The 20,647-nt window shown below is 36.7% G+C and overlaps 2 protein-coding genes and 1 long non-coding RNA gene across 3 annotated transcripts; 1 reads left to right on the forward strand and 2 right to left on the reverse strand.

The window, feature by feature from the left end:
- The first annotated feature begins 10,288 nt into the window (after positions 1-10,288).
- On the forward strand, positions 10,289-13,393 carry LOC126594571 (probable E3 ubiquitin-protein ligase LOG2). The gene is made up of 3 exons (XM_050260932.1): positions 10,289-10,957; positions 12,025-12,520; positions 12,908-13,393. The coding sequence occupies exons 1-3, from the start codon at positions 10,458-10,460 to the stop codon at positions 13,022-13,024; spliced, it is 1,113 nt and encodes a 370-aa protein (XP_050116889.1). The 5' UTR covers positions 10,289-10,457; the 3' UTR covers positions 13,025-13,393.
- Positions 13,394-14,725: 1,332 nt separating this feature from the next.
- Positions 14,726-16,992, reverse strand: LOC126594569 (uncharacterized). Its single transcript, XM_050260930.1, has one exon. It carries the CDS (start codon positions 16,406-16,408, stop codon positions 14,933-14,935), a length of 1,476 nt encoding a protein of 491 aa, XP_050116887.1. The 5' UTR covers positions 16,409-16,992; the 3' UTR covers positions 14,726-14,932.
- Positions 16,993-17,947: 955 nt separating this feature from the next.
- LOC126594577 (uncharacterized) lies at positions 17,948-18,822 on the reverse strand. Its single transcript, XR_007613333.1, has 2 exons — positions 18,503-18,822; positions 17,948-18,431 (listed from the first exon to the last, which is right to left on the reverse strand). It is a non-coding gene; the product is annotated as an uncharacterized LOC126594577 (long non-coding RNA).
- Positions 18,823-20,647: the final 1,825 nt, after the last annotated feature.

Consider the following 20,647-nt stretch of genomic DNA (forward strand, 5'->3'; position numbering starts at 1 on the left):
AACTTAAGAGGTCTCTTTATGGCCATAAGCAAGCACCTCGGGCCTAGTATGATGCTTTCTATTATGTCATCTTATCATTGGGTTTCTTTTCATCCTTTTCTCGGACACTAACATGTTCATCAAGAGAGATTCCTCCATTACTTTCATCTTGGCGTATGTCGATGACATCATAATAACTGGCAACTCTAGTTCAATTTGTCAATCTCTTATTTCTCAACTGCATATGATGTTTCCTATCAAAGACTTAGGTGACATTCATTATTTTTTTTGGCATCGAAGTTCATAGATCTGCCAAGGGATTATTTCTGAACCAATCTAAGTATACATTGGATCTTCTTTCCAAAACTGATATGATTGGGGTTAAACCATGTTCTACACCTGTCAGTTCTGCAAAACTTTATCACTTTGGCACCTTGCTCTCTGATCCTACCTTCTACACTTCAATATTTGACATGGACACGACCAGATTTAGCATTTGCTGTTAATTAAGTCTGTCAATACATGCATGCACCACGGACAATTCATTTATAGGCAGTTAAACGAATCCTTCGATACTTAAAGGGCTTCATTGATTCAGGCTTATGGTTTACTAAGGGACCTTAGTACTTAACTGCTTGGTTCGATGCCGATTGGGAAAGATGCCCTATTGATAGAAGGTCCACCAGTGGATATTGTGTTTTTCTTGGTCCAAATCTTATATCTTGAAATGCAAAGAAACAAAACATAGTTGCTAGGTCATCTATAGAGGTTGAATATAGATCCATAGCCAACACATCTGCTAAGCTTACTTAGGTGTGTAGAATTCTACAAGATATCTCTTTTCCTTTTGTTGAAAACTCCAGCTATCTTCTGTGATAATCAGAGTGCTATTGCCTTAGCATTCAATCCAGTTTTTCATGCTAGAACTAAACATGTAGAGATTGATTATCATTACATTCGAGAAATGATTCTCTCTGGGCATGTCATTGTGCATCATGTTGCTTCTCTACACCAACTTGCAGATATCTTCACCAAATCTTTGCATGCTGATCATTTTGCGGATTTGACTTACAAGCTTGCAATTAGATCACCTCCATTTAGCTTGAGGGGGTGTGTTAAGGATAAAGAAGGTCCACCAGGTTAAATCCTAGCTTAGCTATTAAGATAAGATTGTTAAGATAGTCAATTAGTTTTTATGGTGACTCAGCAAATATTACAATGTATTTATACATGTGTACCCATCAATTGAATGATATGAAAATACAACTTTAATTACTTTCTCTCTCTACAATCTCTCTCTCTCTCTCTCTCTTTCTCTCTCTTTCTCTCTCTCTTTCTCTCTCTCTCTCTCTCTCTCTCTATCTTCAATTTCTCTTAGATTCATGAGTTTCTACAATGCCAAGGGGTTAGTACCTTTTGGGTGACTGGATCGTGTTTTGTCTAGTTAAACCAACATCTTTTCATAGATTTTTTTGTTGTGCCTTTACGAGCATGTAAATTAGCTCTCAAAATATCTATCTATCCTTGTAGAGTGACCTCCTTTCATCCTCTAGCCTCTATCCCATCTCCATCACATACTGCCTTACTGCCTTGCCTGTATAGGGATTGCTCCATCTCAACTTTGCTAATTGGTGAAAATGCTAAACTTTGAGTTCTTTCCCACACAAATGCTAGTTTAGTTCATCTGGTTCATGGTAGGAGTCAAATATGAGATTGATCATGTCTTAGTTGTTGGTTTTGTTCTATATGCTAACTGAACATTTAGGTTTTGGTCATGCCCATGCTTTCTTAATTGATTTAGTCATTTGGAATAACGAAAGTGAAATTTCTTCATCTCTCTTTATTGATTCATTTTAGATGACAAGTTCTTTAGTTTTGCATATACTGTATACACACATGTTGACTTAGTTCATCTAGATTCGTAAAAGATCGAGTTGTTCTTGACAAATGTAGCTTTTTTTATTTGTTAAACCTTGATCATCTCATACATTCTGTATTTGTGAATTAGCCAAGAAGGAAGGAGGTCATCACTTCATGTGAAATTTGTGCCTTATGAGCATCATGAAGATTGATACCACTTCAAGAAGATAAGAGGAATAAGTTTGCTTGAAGATTAATGAAAAGTTGCACATGGTTAGGTTATTCCGATTTGATATCTTGTGAAAGTGTGTTCTTGTTGTAAGTGTGCTTTTTTGCCTTCATTTATGGCTAAAGCTTGCTGGCATGTACTTGAATTTTTTACGAGACTTGAATATTGTTTGTGGGGTATGCATGGCATGCAGCAAGGTTAGCATTCTTGTGTCCGCAGTTTGGACTTGCTTCTCGAGTGAGATGTAGGCAAATTGGTGGATATTTTGCTTTACTGACAGCATGGATCAACGAGCATTTTCATAATGTTATTACTTTCCATATAAATGTTAAGATCAAACATGTGTGCATCGGTTGACCACGCGAAAAGGATTCAGGGTTATCACTAGAGCAAAAGACTTTGCGACTCACGAATCAATGCGACGAATCAATCTTATAGCAAAAGACTTTGCTGCCAATGCCACGAATCAATCTTAGCAAAAGACTCTGTGATTCACACAAACAATACTCATTTTGTGGCATCAAACCCGTGAAATGGGGGGCCAAGCTACTAGGCATGTTGATGTTCTAATATGACAAACATCATGTATTCGTTTGATGAATGATATACAAGGTTGTCTAGGATCCATATCTTAATTAGAGAATGCATCATGATATCCTTTACCAAAAGTGACAAGCTAGTTGCTCTCAAGTGTTTGGACATTGTGTAGCCCCTATTATGCTGATAGAGTTCTATTACAGTTTACCCTTGTTCATACAATTTCCCAAGAGTCATATACTCCTTCTCGAGTTTGACTGAGCACTTACACAAACATATAACATTATGCATACCTACTTTGATGTGTTATAGCTCACTCTCTAGCAAGATATCGTCCTAACATGATCTTCTGGGGTTGTGACAGTGGTAGGGGAAACAATGGTGGCGTGGTGGTGCTATGATGGAGGAGTGGGGGAATGGGGGCAGGGTGGTGGTAATGGGAAAGGTAAGACCTTGGTAAAAGTGGCAGTTGTGGTGATGGTGGTGTCAATGGTCACCACGGTGGGGGTGGCGGCGATTAGGTGGTCGTACAAGGTTGTAGAGGCGATAGTGATAATCGTGATAAGTTGGTTGTAGTAGAGTTAGCGTTAATGGTGGTGACGGCGATCGTAGTAATGGGCAATATTGTAAGATGGGGGTGGTGTTAGTTATGGTGGTGGTGACAGCGACAACATAAAGGTGATCGTATGACATTGTGGTACGGTGGTGGTAAAAGAGGTGGTGATGGGTCATGGTGATGGTCATGGCAAGTTACAGTAGTTGAGGTGGTGTGGTGGCAATGGTAGCAATGGAGTGGTGGTGATGGTCATGGAAATTTTGGTGGTGGCGATGGTGGTAGCAGTGGCCATTGGAGTAATGGTAATGATCATGATAAGATGGTGGTGGCAACGTGGTGAAAGTGGTGTTAGCGATAATTATCACATAAAATGTGGTGGAGTATATCATCAAAAGTGGAAAAAAATGAAATCCATCAAAATCTTCAAAGGGAAACCCTTGCCACCTTCCAATGCTTCTCATCGGAGTATGGGTAAAAACTCAATACCATATCCACTAGAATATTGAACCACATGCATATAAACACATTTATATGTAACATTGAAATAACAAGATTAAGGTTTAGATGTAACCTTTGGATCTTATTTTGAATCCAATGAGAGAGACTTCTTGTAGGTTTGATTTTCTTTGAACCTTGCTAACTGCTCATCCAACTTATGGTACTGTGTGAGATCTCAAAGTAGACATCGCATAAGTTTCGACACCTCCAAGAGCTTGAGTTTGTGGTGGTGTGAGAGAGTTTGAGAGGCTAGCACAAACATACACACACACACACACACACTCTCTCTCTCTCTCTCTCTCTCTCTCTCTCTCTCTCTCTCTCTCTCTCTCTCTCTCTCTCTCAGGGAAGGGACGACAAGGAAGAGGAGGAAGAGATGGTGATTTTAGTATTCACAATCGCAATTAGCAAATCATTATTTTCAACTCCTGAAAATCATTTGCTTCTCTCTCTCTTTCTTTTTCTCTCTTTCTCTCTAGGACACTGAGTGTTCTTGGTTTCTAGGTTCTCAAAAATCGTGTGAAAACCAACCCTTTGTAAGCGAAAGATGGAGTGTGTTTAAAGGATAATGCTAGAGGTATCAAAATTTTAAATCAAATTATGTGTCATCAATAAGAAATAGGCACGTTAATCAATATTTAAGTAATAATCCAATCAACAACCATATTATTTGATTTATAAAATTTAGTTTAAAAATTTATTCTTCCTAATATTACTTGTGCTTAAGTAGACAAAGTTTGTTTATTAAAACAATCCAAGCCTCCGCCCACTTGAAAGAGAATCGGGCATGGAGCCATTGGGCTCATTTTTTGGGCCTTGTCACGTATTTGATCCTTGTGTTAAGCGAAAAAGTCCAATGTGGACCCGGTCCAAAACCAAAACATTCCCGAAACATTTTCAAGTCCCTTCTTCGAATTATTGTCATTTTTTAATACACAACTCTTTTAATTATTTTATGAGTAGTGTTAAACTTACTATTCATTCATTTTGTACCATCTCTAATTGGCTTAGAGTCCACCAACACTTATTGATTACATCTCTATTAAAAAAATAATACAAATAGATGGTAAGAATAATATTTTTGTTATTATTAATATATTTCAACACAACATGTTGTCTCAAACTCACAGGATTGAGTGTGCGGTCCATTAGGTTTTATCTGACAAGGTAATGAGATTAATTAAACTTCAATGATAATTAGTACATTATCACTTATGGTAGCCCCTAAGACCATCTCCAACCCTTGGGCTAAAAGCCAAATTTTTTAGCCCGGAAAATTTAGCTTTTAGCCCAGAAACATCTTTTCTGCTCCAACCCTTCTACCCTAAAATTTTAGCCCGGAATTATTAAAGAATGAAATTAGCCTAAATTTTTTTCTTAAATCAATTTTTTTTTAAATAAATATGTAGATTATTGTAAATTAATTTTATGAACATTTTAATCTAAAAAAATTTAAATTACGATAAACATTTCGCATTTAGCCCGGGGGGAAAGCTGGGGGGGGTATTTGGCCCAGAAATAGCATTTGGCATTTAACCTAAAATTTTAGCATGGGTTGGAGAGTGTTTGGGGGGGTAATTTGGCTTTTAGTCCAGAGTTGGAGATGGTCTAAGCCAATATAGGATTGGTATGATTATCAGAGTTGAGATATTAATGTCAAACTCTTAATGACATAACTTTACCCAACGATCCAAACTTAAGTCCTTAATAAAGTACTTAGCACTCCAGCCGAAGAATTCTAGATCTTGGTAACAAAGTATTCGAACCTTTGCAGTCGAAAGTTAAAGATTTCTTATTGTCACTATGTATCACCACGATTACGTACATGACCCAATCGATACACTCGATAACCTGCTTGGAGGTGTAGTGCAAAATTACAATAGTCATGGCCTTTTCCACGTGACAGACAATAGTGATTCAGATCTGATGATTAATTTGCATTATTGCAACTGTAAAAGAACTCAAAGTTCATCAAAATTCAAGACTTTTTAAAATTTTAAAAAATCCATGAAATTTTGAATACATGGAAATTTATGTGGACTTTTAAAAGGCCATAATCGAATACCATAAAAAAATTTATACTCTTTAGAGCCATGGTAAGTCTTCAATCAGTACAAGGTGGCTTTTATTACTCTTTAGAAGTCTATAATACACATGAATTTGACAGTCAAGTTAAAATGTACAAAAGTCCATCAAACTTCATATGCAACACACTCCTTAGAGTCCAAACAAAGTACGTCCCTTGAATCATCTCCAAATGAGACACCAAAAGGTATAAATCAGCATTAAGGGGCAAAATCGAGCAACAATGTTTTCGAACCGAAACATCAATTCTGATGTGGTATGACATCGATTGATAGTCATCACCTTTACTACCAAAGTTGACATTAACTTCTAATTGTTTTTTATTGATTATTAGATGCTTTTAATTTGACAAATGGGGTAGAGAGCAAATCTTTTAAAAATATGAAAATATTATATAGGTTGTCAATTTTTTTTTTTTTTTAATTTAGACATATGCTCTTAAGAACCAATTGATACGCAAGACGAATGGTTAGTTAAGTAAATGGCATGATAGTTTTTTTTTTTTTTTTGAATGCCACTTCAAACAACTGCAATTTTGCTGGTTTTTTCTTCTTTTTTTTGGATAAAGAATTGGTACATAGTACCCAATTTAATGGTTAAATGCTTCTTCTTGACTGTGAGTTTAGGACTGTAAAGATGGCGATGGAGATTTGTTTGACTCTGAGTCTGCAGACGGTAGGGTTACTTAATGATGGTAAAAAGATGGTGAAGGAGGAGCTTAATGGATGGACATTCTTCTGGACTAGGCCCGGCCCTGAGGGTAACCCAAGTAGGCGCCCGCCTAGAGCCCCAAAAAAATTTTATATCCTATAATTAACATATAAATACAAAAAAAAAAGTAAGAAATATCATAATTCATTTGTTAGTGTAGTAGAAATGTTGGTTTCATTTTTCTTTGGGGTGTAAAGTTCGAAACACGAAGCTGCCACCTTTTAGTCACTAGATTTTCTTGTTTTTCAAATTTACTGCCGATCCATCTATCCAACTCTCAATCCATCTATTCAAATGCATATAAAGTTATAAACTCAAGTCTCTTTGCAATCTTTTTTCTTTCAACTTCTCATTCTCTCCATTTCTATCGAAAGTTTAAACCAACTTCTCATTCTCTCCATTTCTATTGAATGTTTAAACCAAGTATCATATGGGCTTAAAGATTGTATTTTAAGGTAATCAAAACTTTGAATTTTATATTTTTCTTTTTAATAACTTTTTATTCAATGGATTATTTTAATATTCAATTCGTTAGTGTGATGTTGATTTTAGAAGAAAAAAAACACAAGAAAAACAATTGGCGTTGAATTTATTATACTCGTCAATCAAGTTTTATTGTTATTTACTCTCTTGACCATCAATTTTTATTGTTCTTCATTCTCAATCTTAAACTCTTGACTGCAAACATTTAGTACATTTGTATCTAAAAAGGTGAATCGTGTAATGTTTAAATAATGTTTGTATATTTATCTTCTCTTGATATTAATTTTAATGATATTTGATGTGAAAATAGAAATTTTTATATATTTAACGAATTTGTTTTATACAAAGAACCGTAGATTAGAGAATTTTAAGGCCCCACTTCCAAGGCTCGCCTAGAGCCCCCAAATTCTCAAGGCCGGCCCTGTTCTGGATAATGATGTTCTACTAAAAAACTTCGACCTCTCTCTCTCTCTCTCTCTCTCTCTCTCTCTCTCTCTCTCTCTCTCTACCACTACATATATTTTTGATTAATTGTAACTTGCAAAGATCGATTTTAATATGATCTCTATGAGATTAAAACTTCAACTTGGCAGGCTGACAATGATATCCATTTGGACTGAACTTTATTTAATTAGAGTGTTGAAATATGTTAATAAATTATTAAACTTGAACGGATGACAGAAAAAGAACATCACACAAAGATTATGTATGCATATACAACTGGATCATGTATGTATGAGTCACGCTAATATTGGGAACACACTTGGACTGCCCAGTTGCTTGTAAAGTGGGAATTACACTTCATTTGCCCAAAAAATACCTCAAATTCTACTAATTTACTACAATATGCTTCATGCCTGGAGGTTTTTTTTTCTTTTCTCTTACACAAAGAAAGCATGATGATAATGAAATATCTGTAATTTTCCATTTGCTGTCTTTAGTAATCTCTGAGTTTTAATATAGTTCACGACCATGTGGTATTATGAGGTCACTTTAAACACGTTTTAAATTATTTGGGTTAATAAGGTGTCTCACCCACTATGAGTGGATAGCAAACAAACACACATTTGGAATATAGATTGGAGTCATCCACATAGACATAAACAATTATTCCTCGTTTGCTTTAGCAATAAATTATTATTACATGGGTTTTAAACAATTTCAACAATAAAAAAACAAACACAATAATCGAAATTTTTTAATATGCTATGAAATTTTTATTTGATGCTAAATATTCTTGGTCAAAGATATGTTGGTAAAGATTTAACGGTAAAATACTCCAATGTATACAAATGACAATAAAACAGTAGAATTTTTACAATATTACCACTTGAGTTTCCCTTTTTAATTTATGTTTCATTTTCCTTTGGCTACTTGCCCTAGCCTCATTGTTCAAGAGATCCTTACCTCATTGTTCTCTCTTTTTATTGAGGTTTGCGGAACGATTGGGTCTGGAGATTACCCCCATAGTTTGCATGACACGACAATGTGTGAGGCTCTCTCACTTCTTACTTCATCATATTCCTCATCCTCTTGCTCTTCCATTTCGAACAACTCATTTTCTTCCTCCTTGAGATTGAACAATTATTTCTCTGGCTCATCAATTTCTAACAACATCCTTGAAGAAGACATTGTAAGAACTCAAGATTTATAAACTATGAAGAATGATTATTAGACATTTTGATTTTGGTGTGTGACTTTAAGATGGATGTAGGGTTTATATGGAGAAAAAAATAGGGATGAGGTTGTAGATATTGTCACATGGCACGCCGTAATTGTTTAAAAAAATTATTGAAATTTATCCACAAGGATTCTAAATAGATAGTGACATATGGCGCGACAAAATTGGATAAAAATCTTATCGGAAATCTATCCACAAAATTCCTATAAAATCAAAACACGTGACGTTATGAAATTGGTTAAAAATCTACTTGAAAATCTATTCGCAAAAATTGCATCCGAATGGCGTGACATAATTGGTTAAAAATTCTATTTGAAATTAAATATAAAATTAACTTTTATTATTTAAAAAAATAATATTTTAGTACTAATAGACTAAGCAATTCAGTTTAGAGGTAGAGAGATAGAGTTGGTCTTACTTCTTAGTAAGGCTTATCTCCAATGCTAACAAAATGACATCATCATTCACTACTTCCTATAAACAGCAACTTGGCAAGCAAAATAAGGCATATCATCAAGCCCCAAGCCAACTTTATTATTCATTGAGATTTCTTCGTTAAGATTTGAACTCAGACATTGACACATTAATGATTGAGCAGCGCAAGACTAAATGTATGACATCTCAAATAAATTGAAACTGAATGACATTAGATCAAATGGTGACGACATTAGCATAAGTAGTAGCATAGTGGACTGTTAGGAGGCTGAAAGGACATCCTTTTGACGGGCATGAATCCATGATCATATCATTTTTCTTGGTCTAATTCGTGCGAATAATACAATCTAATAATGTTGATACGTACACGTTAGAAACAAAAACAAAAACAAATAATAAAAAAGGAAAAAAAGGTGTTAGCTTTAGCTGTCGAGCATAAGCACTTCTTTCTAGTCGCAATTTTCATCATGTCATGGGGTATATGGAATATGAATGGTGCCTTTGGGTGGTGCTTTACGCAATCCCATTACCCACCCACTCTTCCCAACCCAACCATTCCAAAATCCAATAACAAAGCGAATCAAGATTCCCCTCTCTCTCTCTCTCTCTCTCTCTCTCTCTCTCTCTCTCTCTCATCAAATTTTCGCTCAAGAGCTCATTATTTCATTTAAATTATAATATATACATTTAGTAAATGAAAAATGCTAAAGAAATTCTTTAGAAATATAAAAATTTATGAATTTAAATCCAATAACAAAGCGAATCAAGATTCCTCTTTCTCTCTCTCATCAATTTTTCGCTAAGAGCTCATTATTTCATTTAAATTATAATATATAAATTTAGTAAATGAAAAATGCTAAAGAAATTCTTTAAAAATATAAAAATTTATGAATTTTTTATCACTTTACAGTTTAATGTCAATTCATATTTCAATGTAATAAAACATTTTGTAAAATTTTGAGGGGACAAAAAATCCATTAAAAATCCCATTTTTAACATGTTATTACTACTTCACTCAAATTTGTTATTTTATCTAGGAAGGTTACGTATCAATATTTTTGTACATCTATTTTATATCACATGACTTGTATTCTGGAAACTATTTTTCTCCTCTTTCTCTTTTATTTATTTATTTTATATTATTATTATTTCTTGTTACAGTCTTATCCTATATTATTTTTTATTAATTAATTAAAATAAGTATTTTATTATTTTATAACTTCTATGTTACCATCCAAAGTTCCCTTTCACTTCACAACGCACAGAAGAACCCAAAACCAAGAGAATACAGTATCAAAGTTCCAATCTTTCACATCTTCTCAACCTGTCTGACGACAGCTCTTGATTTTCCAGCCCCAATCTGTTTGTTTCCCAAGAAAATTCCCAAGAAAATTTAACCCAACATGGGAAACAGCGGGAGCAGAAACAACGGCGGCCGCCGGAGACACGCCTCCCGCCAAAACCACCCTGTTCCGCCTCCTCCGGCCCCACCTCAGCCCGAAATCTCTCAAAACCGCTACGTATTCGCAGCGGCGACTCCGTACCCGTCTCAGTACCCCAACCCCAACCCGCCCCAGTACCCCAACCCCAACCCGTCCCAGTACTACCAGTACCCGGGTTACTACCCGCCGCCGCCCATGCCCGTGCCTCTGCCGGCTCCGTACGATCACCACCACCGCGTTCCCCATCCCCAAGTGGACACGGTGCATCCAAATTGGGCTGGCGGGCGGTACCGGTGCGGCCCGGTAATGCAGGCTCCGGCGCCGTACGTGGAGCACCAGAAGGCGGTTACTATAAGGAACGATGTGAATCTGAAGAAGGAGACTCTGAAGGTCGAGCCCGATGAGGAAAACCCTGGAAGCTTCCTCGTGTCTTTTATTTTCGATGCCACGGTTGCAGGGAGGTAAAATTCAAGCTTAAAGCTTTTGTGTTGAACGTGAAGTTTAACTTTTTTACTAACTTCTGATTTGTTTTTAAAGCTTTTGTATTAAGTTCCTAATTGTGATTATTATTTGCTTTTATGTGGGATTAGCTTAAATGGAATTGGAGTGTTTGAAAAAGAAACCGTTTTGTGCTAAATTGGTAATCAATTGGATGGTGGGTTGTTAGATACCGAAAGATTGAGAAACAATTTACGGGAGTCGAAGTTTTATTGAAAAGTATTCTGAGGTACTTGCCATTCTGAAGTGACTGCCATTAGAGTTGATCCGGTTATAATGATGACGGGTAATGGCGTCGAAGGATGGAATTGTGGGACTGCAATAGGTTAACATGATCGATTGATGAACTATGGTTTATGATTGATAACTTTGTTTTTTTTTTCATGGAGAATTGTTAAATCCGAGAAACTTGACCCATTAGGATGTTGCCAAATGTTTGTTCTAAAATATGATTTCGTTGACATTGTTTGTGGTATGTACCGTTTGATACAAAATCATTCATGTGGTACAAGGATTTTCTTACCGCTAGAGAGGATTCTAATGGATGAAAGTAGAAGCTGCTTGGGGAACCTCACAAAAGCAATCTGTTTGATTTTTTTCACCTTAAATTATTGTTTAGCTGCAAGGATTTACTCAACTTTTTTCTAACTAGTGAACATTGATCAATGAAGAGGTGTATCCCAAAAATGATAATTTAGGAAATATAAGATGATCCGAGGACCGTAGGTTCTCTTTGGTATCAGTATATTTATTTGTTCATTCAGATTGTTATATTCTTTTGGTAGTTCAATTCTGCAGTATAAAGTCTTTCCCTCGGCTGCAACGCAATTGATTGATCTTTTTGCATTATATATCATACGCAAACACCATGCTGTGATGTCATTTTTCATGTAGAATTGTAGTGGTTGTATCTTTTTCTTGGCCAAGGTATAAAGAATTCATATAATTTACATGAATAACTGTTGGAGGGCATGGCTGTATATGATCATCAGATTATTTTTAAATTTTAATTTATGGCTTTGTGAAACAGCATCACCATTATCTTCTTTGCGAAAGAAGGCGAGGATTGTAACCTGACACCAATGAAGTTTAACCTTCATCCACCTGTGACGGTACATTTTGAACAAGGTCTGGGCCAGAAGTTCAGGCAGCCTTCCGGAACTGGAATTAACTTTTCAATGTTTGAGGATGCTGAGTTACTGAAAGTAGCTGACTTGGATATCTATCCTATAGCTGTGAAGGCCGAGGCATCCCCTCCTGCCCATGATGGATCAGAGGGAAGCCCCGCATCTGTAACAACAAACTCCCAGATAACTCAGGCTATATTTGAGAGGGAGAAAGGTGAATTCCAAGTTAGGGTTGTCAAACAGATTCTCTGGGTGAATGGGATGAGGTATGAACTACAGGAGATATATGGCATTGGTAATTCTGTTGAAGGTGAAGTGGACGGGAATGACCCAGGAAAAGAATGTGTAATTTGCCTGTCTGAACCACGGGACACAACTGTTCTTCCATGCAGACACATGGTAATTATACATTGCACTTTTTCTTTTCAAGTTTGTCGTAGTTGCTAGTGGAGAAAGCTGAGCTTAATATTGAGAGAAGTTTGTGATTGGTGAGAGCTAGTTTGTTGCCAAAAGAAAGATGGTAACTGAAAGCGAATTTAGCATTGACATCATTGGGCTTAAATTTCGTAATTGACAAAAGGAAAAAGCAAATTTTTTTTAAAGAGAAGTGATTTATTTGGGTTCAAAATTCCTTTTGACTCATTTGTAGATTCTATAGGATTGCATTAACTAGTGTCCATCTAGTTATCATACTTGCATACTAATGTGCTTGAATTAAGCCAAGTGTAATTTATGTTGGATTTTCGTTGTGACTGACTTTTGGTTGGATTTCTTTTCTTCCTGCAGTGCATGTGCAGTGGGTGTGCCAAGGTCTTGAGATTCCAAACAAACCGATGCCCAATTTGCCGGCAACCAGTTGAGAGGCTTTTGGAGATAAAGGTCAACAATGGCCCTGAGGAATGAGAGGATGTGTTCTGCCACTAGCATTCTGTAAGTTAATGGCACCTCACCCCACCCCGCCCGGCCCTGCCTCTTTTCTCCACTTTCCTTCTGCACTTGCTTTTCCGTCCCTCACTTCGGTTTTCAATGAATTGAAGAGGCAAATTATATGCTGTACGATGTGCTATGTTGCACCAGTGGTATGTAACGATGCTCTTTACACGCCTACTGAGTGTTCAGTGGTAATTCTTAACTATACATCTTCTGCATTTGAATTGGTTGTACCGTTGTAGGTCATCTACAAGTTGCTTCTACCTGTTGTAATTATTTGTTTCAAGAAAGAATAATGTAGATAATCAGGTATTTTTCCATGAATGTTCCGGTTCTGATGAATTTTAGGTATTTGGGCAGAGAGATTGAAGTACGTAAATACTCTTCCTTTTAGAAGAATATTGGAGCAATATTCCCTGAACTAAAATTCATGCGCATTGGACCCTATACTTGTCACTATGTGGGGGCAAAACCCATTTGTGTAATATTGTGACACAAAAAGATCAGTGGATTGTGACACCTTCGTGGACCAAGATTCACAAATATTTAATTCATAGACTAAAGTCTAGAGAGACCAATGCCTATTTTCTCTTCTCGAGAGATGGATGGCAATGCTCAATTGTTTTTTTTTTTTTTTTTTTGACAAACGATATTATCTATATTAATGAAGAGATTGGATGGATTTAATCTCATAATGGGTCTGCAATAATATGGTTCAAATTTGTCTTTAGTGATAGTTGAACTTAAGACTTCCTATTTAAATGGACTTGTTTGCCACAAGTGAAGAGATAGCTGAAACACCTTGGATGGTTGGATGTTCAATTTATCTAGAATATTATTCAATTAGAGAAAGCTCCAATAAAGTTTAGCAGTTAACCATTTTTGTGGAGCAAGGCTAAATAATTGCAAGTAATAAAACAATGTAGTGCGGTAGATCCCCCATCACTTTCATTATTTTATTCAATCACAAAACATGGTACTTCTCTTTTTTTAAACCAAAGGCGTCGACCTTTTCTCAAGGTAGCCTCAAAGTGCGCATCTCAACTTGTCTGTGATTGGCTTCCAAAAGCTTCAAGCCTGAATCATCCGGTTGTCTGCATCCCACCTCTTTTTTATGACACGCGGAGTACTCGCTTGAATACTGAGCACTTTAAAATACTTCTCATCCAGTAAGTGTGAGATGAAAATAAACATATAGGTGCCGTTTGGTTCGCAAGAAAATGAACTTAGAGAACGAGAAATCATTTCCTTTCCGATGATTTAGATGTTCCATCCCTTTCTCATGCTAAAGACCCTTTCGAGGCATAAGAGAAAGAAGCCCATCCTGAATAGATATAACACGGATATTTAACATACTATAGTTTAAAATATAAACTCGTCATTCACGAAAACTTGGACGGAATAATAACATCACCTGGCGGTGTAATAGACAAAAACTTCTCATGTCAAACGGGACTCGTACCCACCCAGCGAACCTCCACCAAACCTCTAATGTGAGGAAACAATGAACTCTTCATTCATTCGTGGGGTTAAAAGGATGCTGCACAAGAAATCGACGTGTAAAGCAGGGTCATCAATCTTCCGTAATCAAATTTAATAAAGATTAAGGTCCCATGGACCACTCTAACAACTTAATTAACGAGAGTCGAAGAAAAGGAACTGAAAGCAAACAGATAAACACAAATCAAACATAAGATTAATAAGTTACAAAGCTGGAAAGCTCAGGTGTCCAACCAGCCATAATACAACTTGGATGTTTATCATCATCCTACATAACATAAACACACCACGCAAGATAATTATGGTTGTTTTATTTAGCCTAAGTGCCCAACCATAAAAGCAACATCATAGAAACCAGATGATCACGATATCATATCGTGATCAACCGACAGATAGGAGAACATCACCGGGGTTGCCGTCCCCCCACCACTGATGGACAAACACACCACTGCTACGGAGGCTTCCAAAGATGTCCATGCAGTCCACCGGCATTTCACCTCCAGCATCTACTTGGCCTGAGCAGTGAAGAAACAGCTCGTCCACAAAGCATATGGCTCCACTTTCAAACAGTTCCGTGAGGAACTTCAGTTCTACATTGCCTGCATTCATCTTGAGCACCACGAAATCGGCAAACCCCACAGTTTCTTTGAACCAAACGAGGAAATCAAACCCTTCATCTCCGACATACGGATCTGTGATCCCATCAATTGGAACATTGACTTGCGGCTTGATTCCGGCCAGCCCTGGATGATAAACAAAGGTGATTCCGGGCTTTTTGACGTAGGATAACAGAACAGAAGTGTTATGGTCAACAAAATAAACATTGAAATCTTTGCGTTCGATGGGATAAGAAGGCAGGAACCAATTTGTAACATTTGCGTTCAGATGCGCTGCTGCCCCAATATCAATATAGACCAACCGCCTCTTTGAGGAAACATCAACAAAATTAGGTAAGTATGCAAACCTCTTTCCATACTCCACTGGTTTTTCCTTCACCAGACGCTCCATTTTCCCAATGAAAGGTCGATTGCTTGTGAGGGATGGGCAGTCAGCCGGAAGGTGATACTGCTCAAAGAGCCCGGCATTGTCATAATTTTTCTTGAACACAACCAGTGTGAAGTTATTGACGTAATTAACGTGCACAACACTGGAACTTTTCAGCAGTGAAGAAATTGGGGTAGCAGACCTAATCAAGCTATTCGGGGAGGAAACACTGCTACCCACAAGCATAGCCCCAATTCCACCGGGGCTAAGAACACGCTCGATCTCAAGCACAAGAAGCGCAGGGACAGAAACCTTATCGAGATCCCTGGAAAGCACAAAATCAAAGGACTTGTCCTCGTAGTCAATTTCATACACAAACTGTTTGTGCTTGAGCGAGAAGAACCGGTGTTTGTAAACACCACGAGCATCGGGAAATCCCAAATCTTGCAATGCCAGCCCGGCCGAGGCAGACCCTTCTCCGACACAGAGAGCTCTTGTACCGTATTTCAATAGCTTCTGACCCATGAGCTCTCTGACCACACTGACAGTCAAATTCACATCCCGCTTGCACTGCTCCGAACCATTAGATCTCCAGAAGGGCACGAAGAACGGACTCTGGAAATTAAACTTCCCCGCGGTCACTTCGATAGGGGCGACGTGGCCCAATTCGGCGGCGCAGTCGCCGGGGTTCACAAAAGTGAACATTGTCATGTAGGTCCCGGACAAAATGTGGATCAACGGTATGATCGACATAGCCGTGGCGATAAAGAATGCCCGGAAAAACACACGCCGGGCCAAAGGCCCATGAAGGATCTGCATTCTCACGCCCTTCAAATCCATGATTCTCTTCGTGATGACTCGGGCCCGAATCATATCGCGTTCAAGCAATTGGGTTTTCTCGTTTCCGATCAAATACGAGTTGTTTAATAAAAAAAATAAAAAAAGTTGCGAACTTTGTAAAATCGATTACAGATTTCGAGAGAGGGAAAAAGCCAAAGGGAGAAGGAAAGAGTAGATTAGCGACTGCAAAACCTGGAGGAGGTGTGATTCCCACCCACGAGGAGTACTATCGATTTTTTGATTACTAGCAACACCCTCTTCCAAATTCTCGCCGGCTTCGCTTCGAACCAGACGACCCGACCCATATTTACCCTCCGATTGCGAATCTACATTACATGGCGCACGGGAGCAGCACCAATCTTGATTCGTTCCGGGCGGACCGCTGAACACAAACCCTAATTTGGAAATCGGGGATTAGGGATTTTCAGAGCTTTTTCTGAGAGAAGTGATGCTGCAGGCGGTGGGTGTGTACTGCAGATCTGGTTTTAGTAATAATATAAAACACTCCTAGGCTCCTACTGCTAGTATCTGTGGGCTATGATTTGATAAGGTCACCGACGGTGTAGGTACCACGTGTCGACACCAGAAGCTTCTCAGCTTGAACTCAGTTTTACCGCGAGCCCAACTGTACAAAACGCCAATGATTGGTAATTGTGCGGAAGGCCAGTGACGCAGGGGGAGAGATGGACGATATTTAACCGTTGGTTTGTGTGGGACCACCAGGTGGATCGACGGCTCGATTTCCATCGATTGGGAATCTAATAAGTAGGGAAGGATGATGAGTTGGCGTTACCATGGATCTGACAAAGCAAAGCGTGTGGTCCCGCACAGGTATTTGTTGGTTTCGAGAGATTTTTCAATATAATCGGAACACCACGTGTCATTATATAAATAATGAAATATGTGTATTAAAAAGTTAATAACTTAAAAAATACAATTTCTCACAATTTATATAAAGACACGTAATATACCATCCGTGTTCGAATCATAATAAAAAATTTGTCGACAGTTTCATACAAATGAATTAATGGTCTTGGGACTAACAAGATGTGGTTTTGATGATGTTTATACAAGAATAGAATTATCTCCTCTCCTATTACCACCTATTTCCATCATTTCCTCTCATATTTTTTTTTTTTTTTTTATTCTCTATATAAAAAACTTAAAATAAGATGTAAAATTGGGGTAATTACAACTTTTTAAATAAGAAGAGATGAAATAAAAGAGAAATTAAAAGGTGAGAGAATTTTCACAGCCGTTAGGTGGGACCGAACTGTTGGTATCACGCAGTTCTATCAATTGGGATTTTAGATGAAGATGATGGGATTCAGCTCGAGTGGGTCCGGGAGTAGTCCTTAGGTAGCAGGCCCTATGATGATTTTTGTGACTTTGACGTGGATGCTACAGGCTTCTCCTTTTCCATTAATAAAGGTTGAGGCTTTTACCATCATTTGGCAAAGTTACTTATGCACGAGTCTCCATTTATTAATTTGTAACTGTATCGAGTGGAATCAAATTAAAAAATAATTGAATTCAGTAGGAATTAGAATAGAGTGAAGTAGAGCAGGGCAATTAAAAAAAATAATGATAAAGGTTTTAATATTTTGAGTTTTAACAAAAAAAAAATCATGTAAATTTAATGGTTAAGATAAAATTCAATATCAAAACAGACCAATAAAATTGGTCCAAACAAAATAATTTATTGAGCTTCCGATTTTACTCCTAACGTCAAACCCTTGCTATTGCTTCTGCCTCGTCTCCTCAAACTGCTTCAGCTCCGTTGCTTTTCAACTCCATTGCTTTTTTCAACTCCATGGCATTTTTCTCCTCACAGCAAGAAAACCATCAAAACCTTGCTTTTCAACTCCGTGGCTTTTTCTTGCATCTCAAATTCTTTTTTTTTTTTGCTTGATTTGTCTAATGGAGATGATGAATGCAAGATGGCTCTAACTTGGGTTTCTCCTCCAAAGCTTCATAAAACTCCTCAACATCACAATTTTTTTCGAAATTGCTCGAAATCAATCGGTAGCACCGCCACATCACCATCATCCTTAATCTGCACCAAATGACATTCCAATTACAAATTACGAAATTTAGCCTCAAATCCAATGTTTCATAAATTAATACCTGGTCAGCTCGAACGTCGTTGACCACCCCGTCATTCAAAAGTTGAGGGACACGTCATCTGGCAAGGTTGTGGTGGCTTGTGAGGTGGTGTTGTTTGAGCACTTGTGGATGCTTAAGAATGCAGAGACTCAGTTGGGGTTCATGGACGAGCTTGTTGAGTTCTACACTTGCTGAGTTTTTACATTAAGCTTGCTAATTAAATTTGTAAATTGAGATAATGGTAGGAATTAATATTTGTTTTTGTAGTTTTTTTTGTGTGTGTGTGTGTGGACTGACTGCTACTATGTGTGTACCTACGTATGTATGTCCATTTGAGACAGTGAGATTACAGCGAAATTTTCATACTATAATTTATAACATTTTTAAATTACACTAAAGAAGAAATGAAAGATCTGAACCAACAACTTAGTGAGTCAAAGAGAAATTGTCTTATTCATTTTTTTTTTGTCAAAGAGAAATTGTCTTATTTATTAGGGTAATCTACTACTTACAATTTATTATTTGATTTAAGTTTCACATTTTACATAATTCTTTTGTGTTATGCACACAATGTAACCAATGCATTACGGTGTGTAATGGCTTTGGTTTTTTACTTTTTATTCAAATTCAAACTCAGGCATTGTTGAGAGAATAGTTAATTAGTTAATTTTGTTGCCGCTACATTTATAATATTTCATTTTCCGTAATGTGAGAAGGTTTAGATCTATCATATTCAACGATGCCCTTTAACTTCATGTAAATTGTTGTCGAGATTCTCATTATAATTTTTTCACCAAAAAAAAAAACGGTAAGAAGTATTTAAAAAATAGTTATAGTATCTGTGTTCAGTTCTAGAAATAATTAGTGTTCAATTTAAGAAATAGTGACAGTATTCCGGTTTAAGAGATAGAGATAGTACCCTTCTTCAGTTTAAGAAATAGTGAGAGTACTCGTGTCAGCTTAAGAAATAGTCAGTTTTATGTTTAAGAAATAGTGGTAGTACTAGTGTTCAATTTAAGAAATAGTAATAGTACTCGTGTCAGTTTAAGAAATAGTCAGTGTTAAGTTTAAGAAATTGTGGTAGTACTAGTGTTCAGTTTAAGAAATAGTGATAATACCCGTGTTCAATTTAAGAAATAGTGATAATACCCGTGTTATAATTGGTATTCAGTTTAAAAAATAGTTATATTACCCATGTCACTTTAAGAAATAGTGGTAGTACCAGTGTTCAGTTTAAGAAACAGTGATAGTATCCGTGTTCAGTTTAAGAAATAGTCAGGATTCAATTTAAGAAATAATGATAATATCCGTGTTCAATTTAAGAAATAGTCATTATTAAGTTTAAGAAATCGATAGTACCAGTGTTCATTTCAAGATATAGTGATAATACCCGTGTTCAGTTTAAGAAATAATGATAGTACCAGTGTTCAGTTTAAAAAATAATTAGTGTTCATTTTAAGAAATAATGATAATACCCGCGTTCAGTTTAAAAATTAATTAGTGCTTAATTCTATCAATATCTTGTAAAATAATTAGATATCTAAGTTTATGATGTAGCCTTCTGGAATTGTTGGATGTTGGGAACCTATAAGATTGATTTGGCAGACAAGGAGGAAAAGAATGAAGAGTCTATTGCTGCCTTCATTGAAGAAGGCCACTTAGCCATTGATTGGCAGACATTGAGGAGAAAAACACGATAAATCTGCATATATAAATTCAAAGAGTAGCTTTCATATATAATTTACACTACTACAATATTAGCTTTAGGTGGCGGATGATGGTGGCGAATATTAGAAAATCATGTCGAATAAATTATATCCGACACATCATTTAATTACTGGCGGATATTAGAAAAATTATGTCGGTTATATCCGACATAAATTCCTGACGGATATTTATTGGCGGATATCAAGAAAATACTGGCGGAAATTTACTGGCGGTATTTTTGAATCTTTATTTTTTAATATTTTTTTACATATTCTGGCGGTTTTTAAGTTAATGGTGGCGGTTATAACCGACAGAAATTGACTATTTTATTATTTTACTTTACAGCGGTTATTATTATTAGTATTCTGGCAGTTATAACCGACATAAATGAAAATTTTATTATTTTAAAATGTTATATTGATTAAAAATAAATAAATAAACACATTTAAAAAATATAAA

The sequence above is a fragment of the Malus sylvestris genome, chromosome 12 (assembly GCF_916048215.2).
Source record: "Malus sylvestris chromosome 12, drMalSylv7.2, whole genome shotgun sequence".
Lineage (NCBI taxonomy): Eukaryota > Viridiplantae > Streptophyta > Magnoliopsida > Rosales > Rosaceae > Malus > Malus sylvestris.

Excerpts from the sequence above, each read along its gene's own strand:
- LOC126594571 (XM_050260932.1), top strand. The coding sequence starts at position 10,458 with ATGGGAAACAGCGGGAGCAGAAACAACGGCGGCCGCCGGAGACACGCC. Across the intron at positions 10,958-12,024 it reads GATGCCACGGTTGCAGGGAG|CATCACCATTATCTTCTTTG; the intron begins GTAAAATTCAAG and ends TTTGTGAAACAG. Across the intron at positions 12,521-12,907 it reads TTCTTCCATGCAGACACATG|TGCATGTGCAGTGGGTGTGC; the intron begins GTAATTATACAT and ends TTCTTCCTGCAG.
- LOC126594569 (XM_050260930.1), bottom strand. The coding sequence starts at position 16,408 with ATGATTCGGGCCCGAGTCATCACGAAGAGAATCATGGATTTGAAGGGC.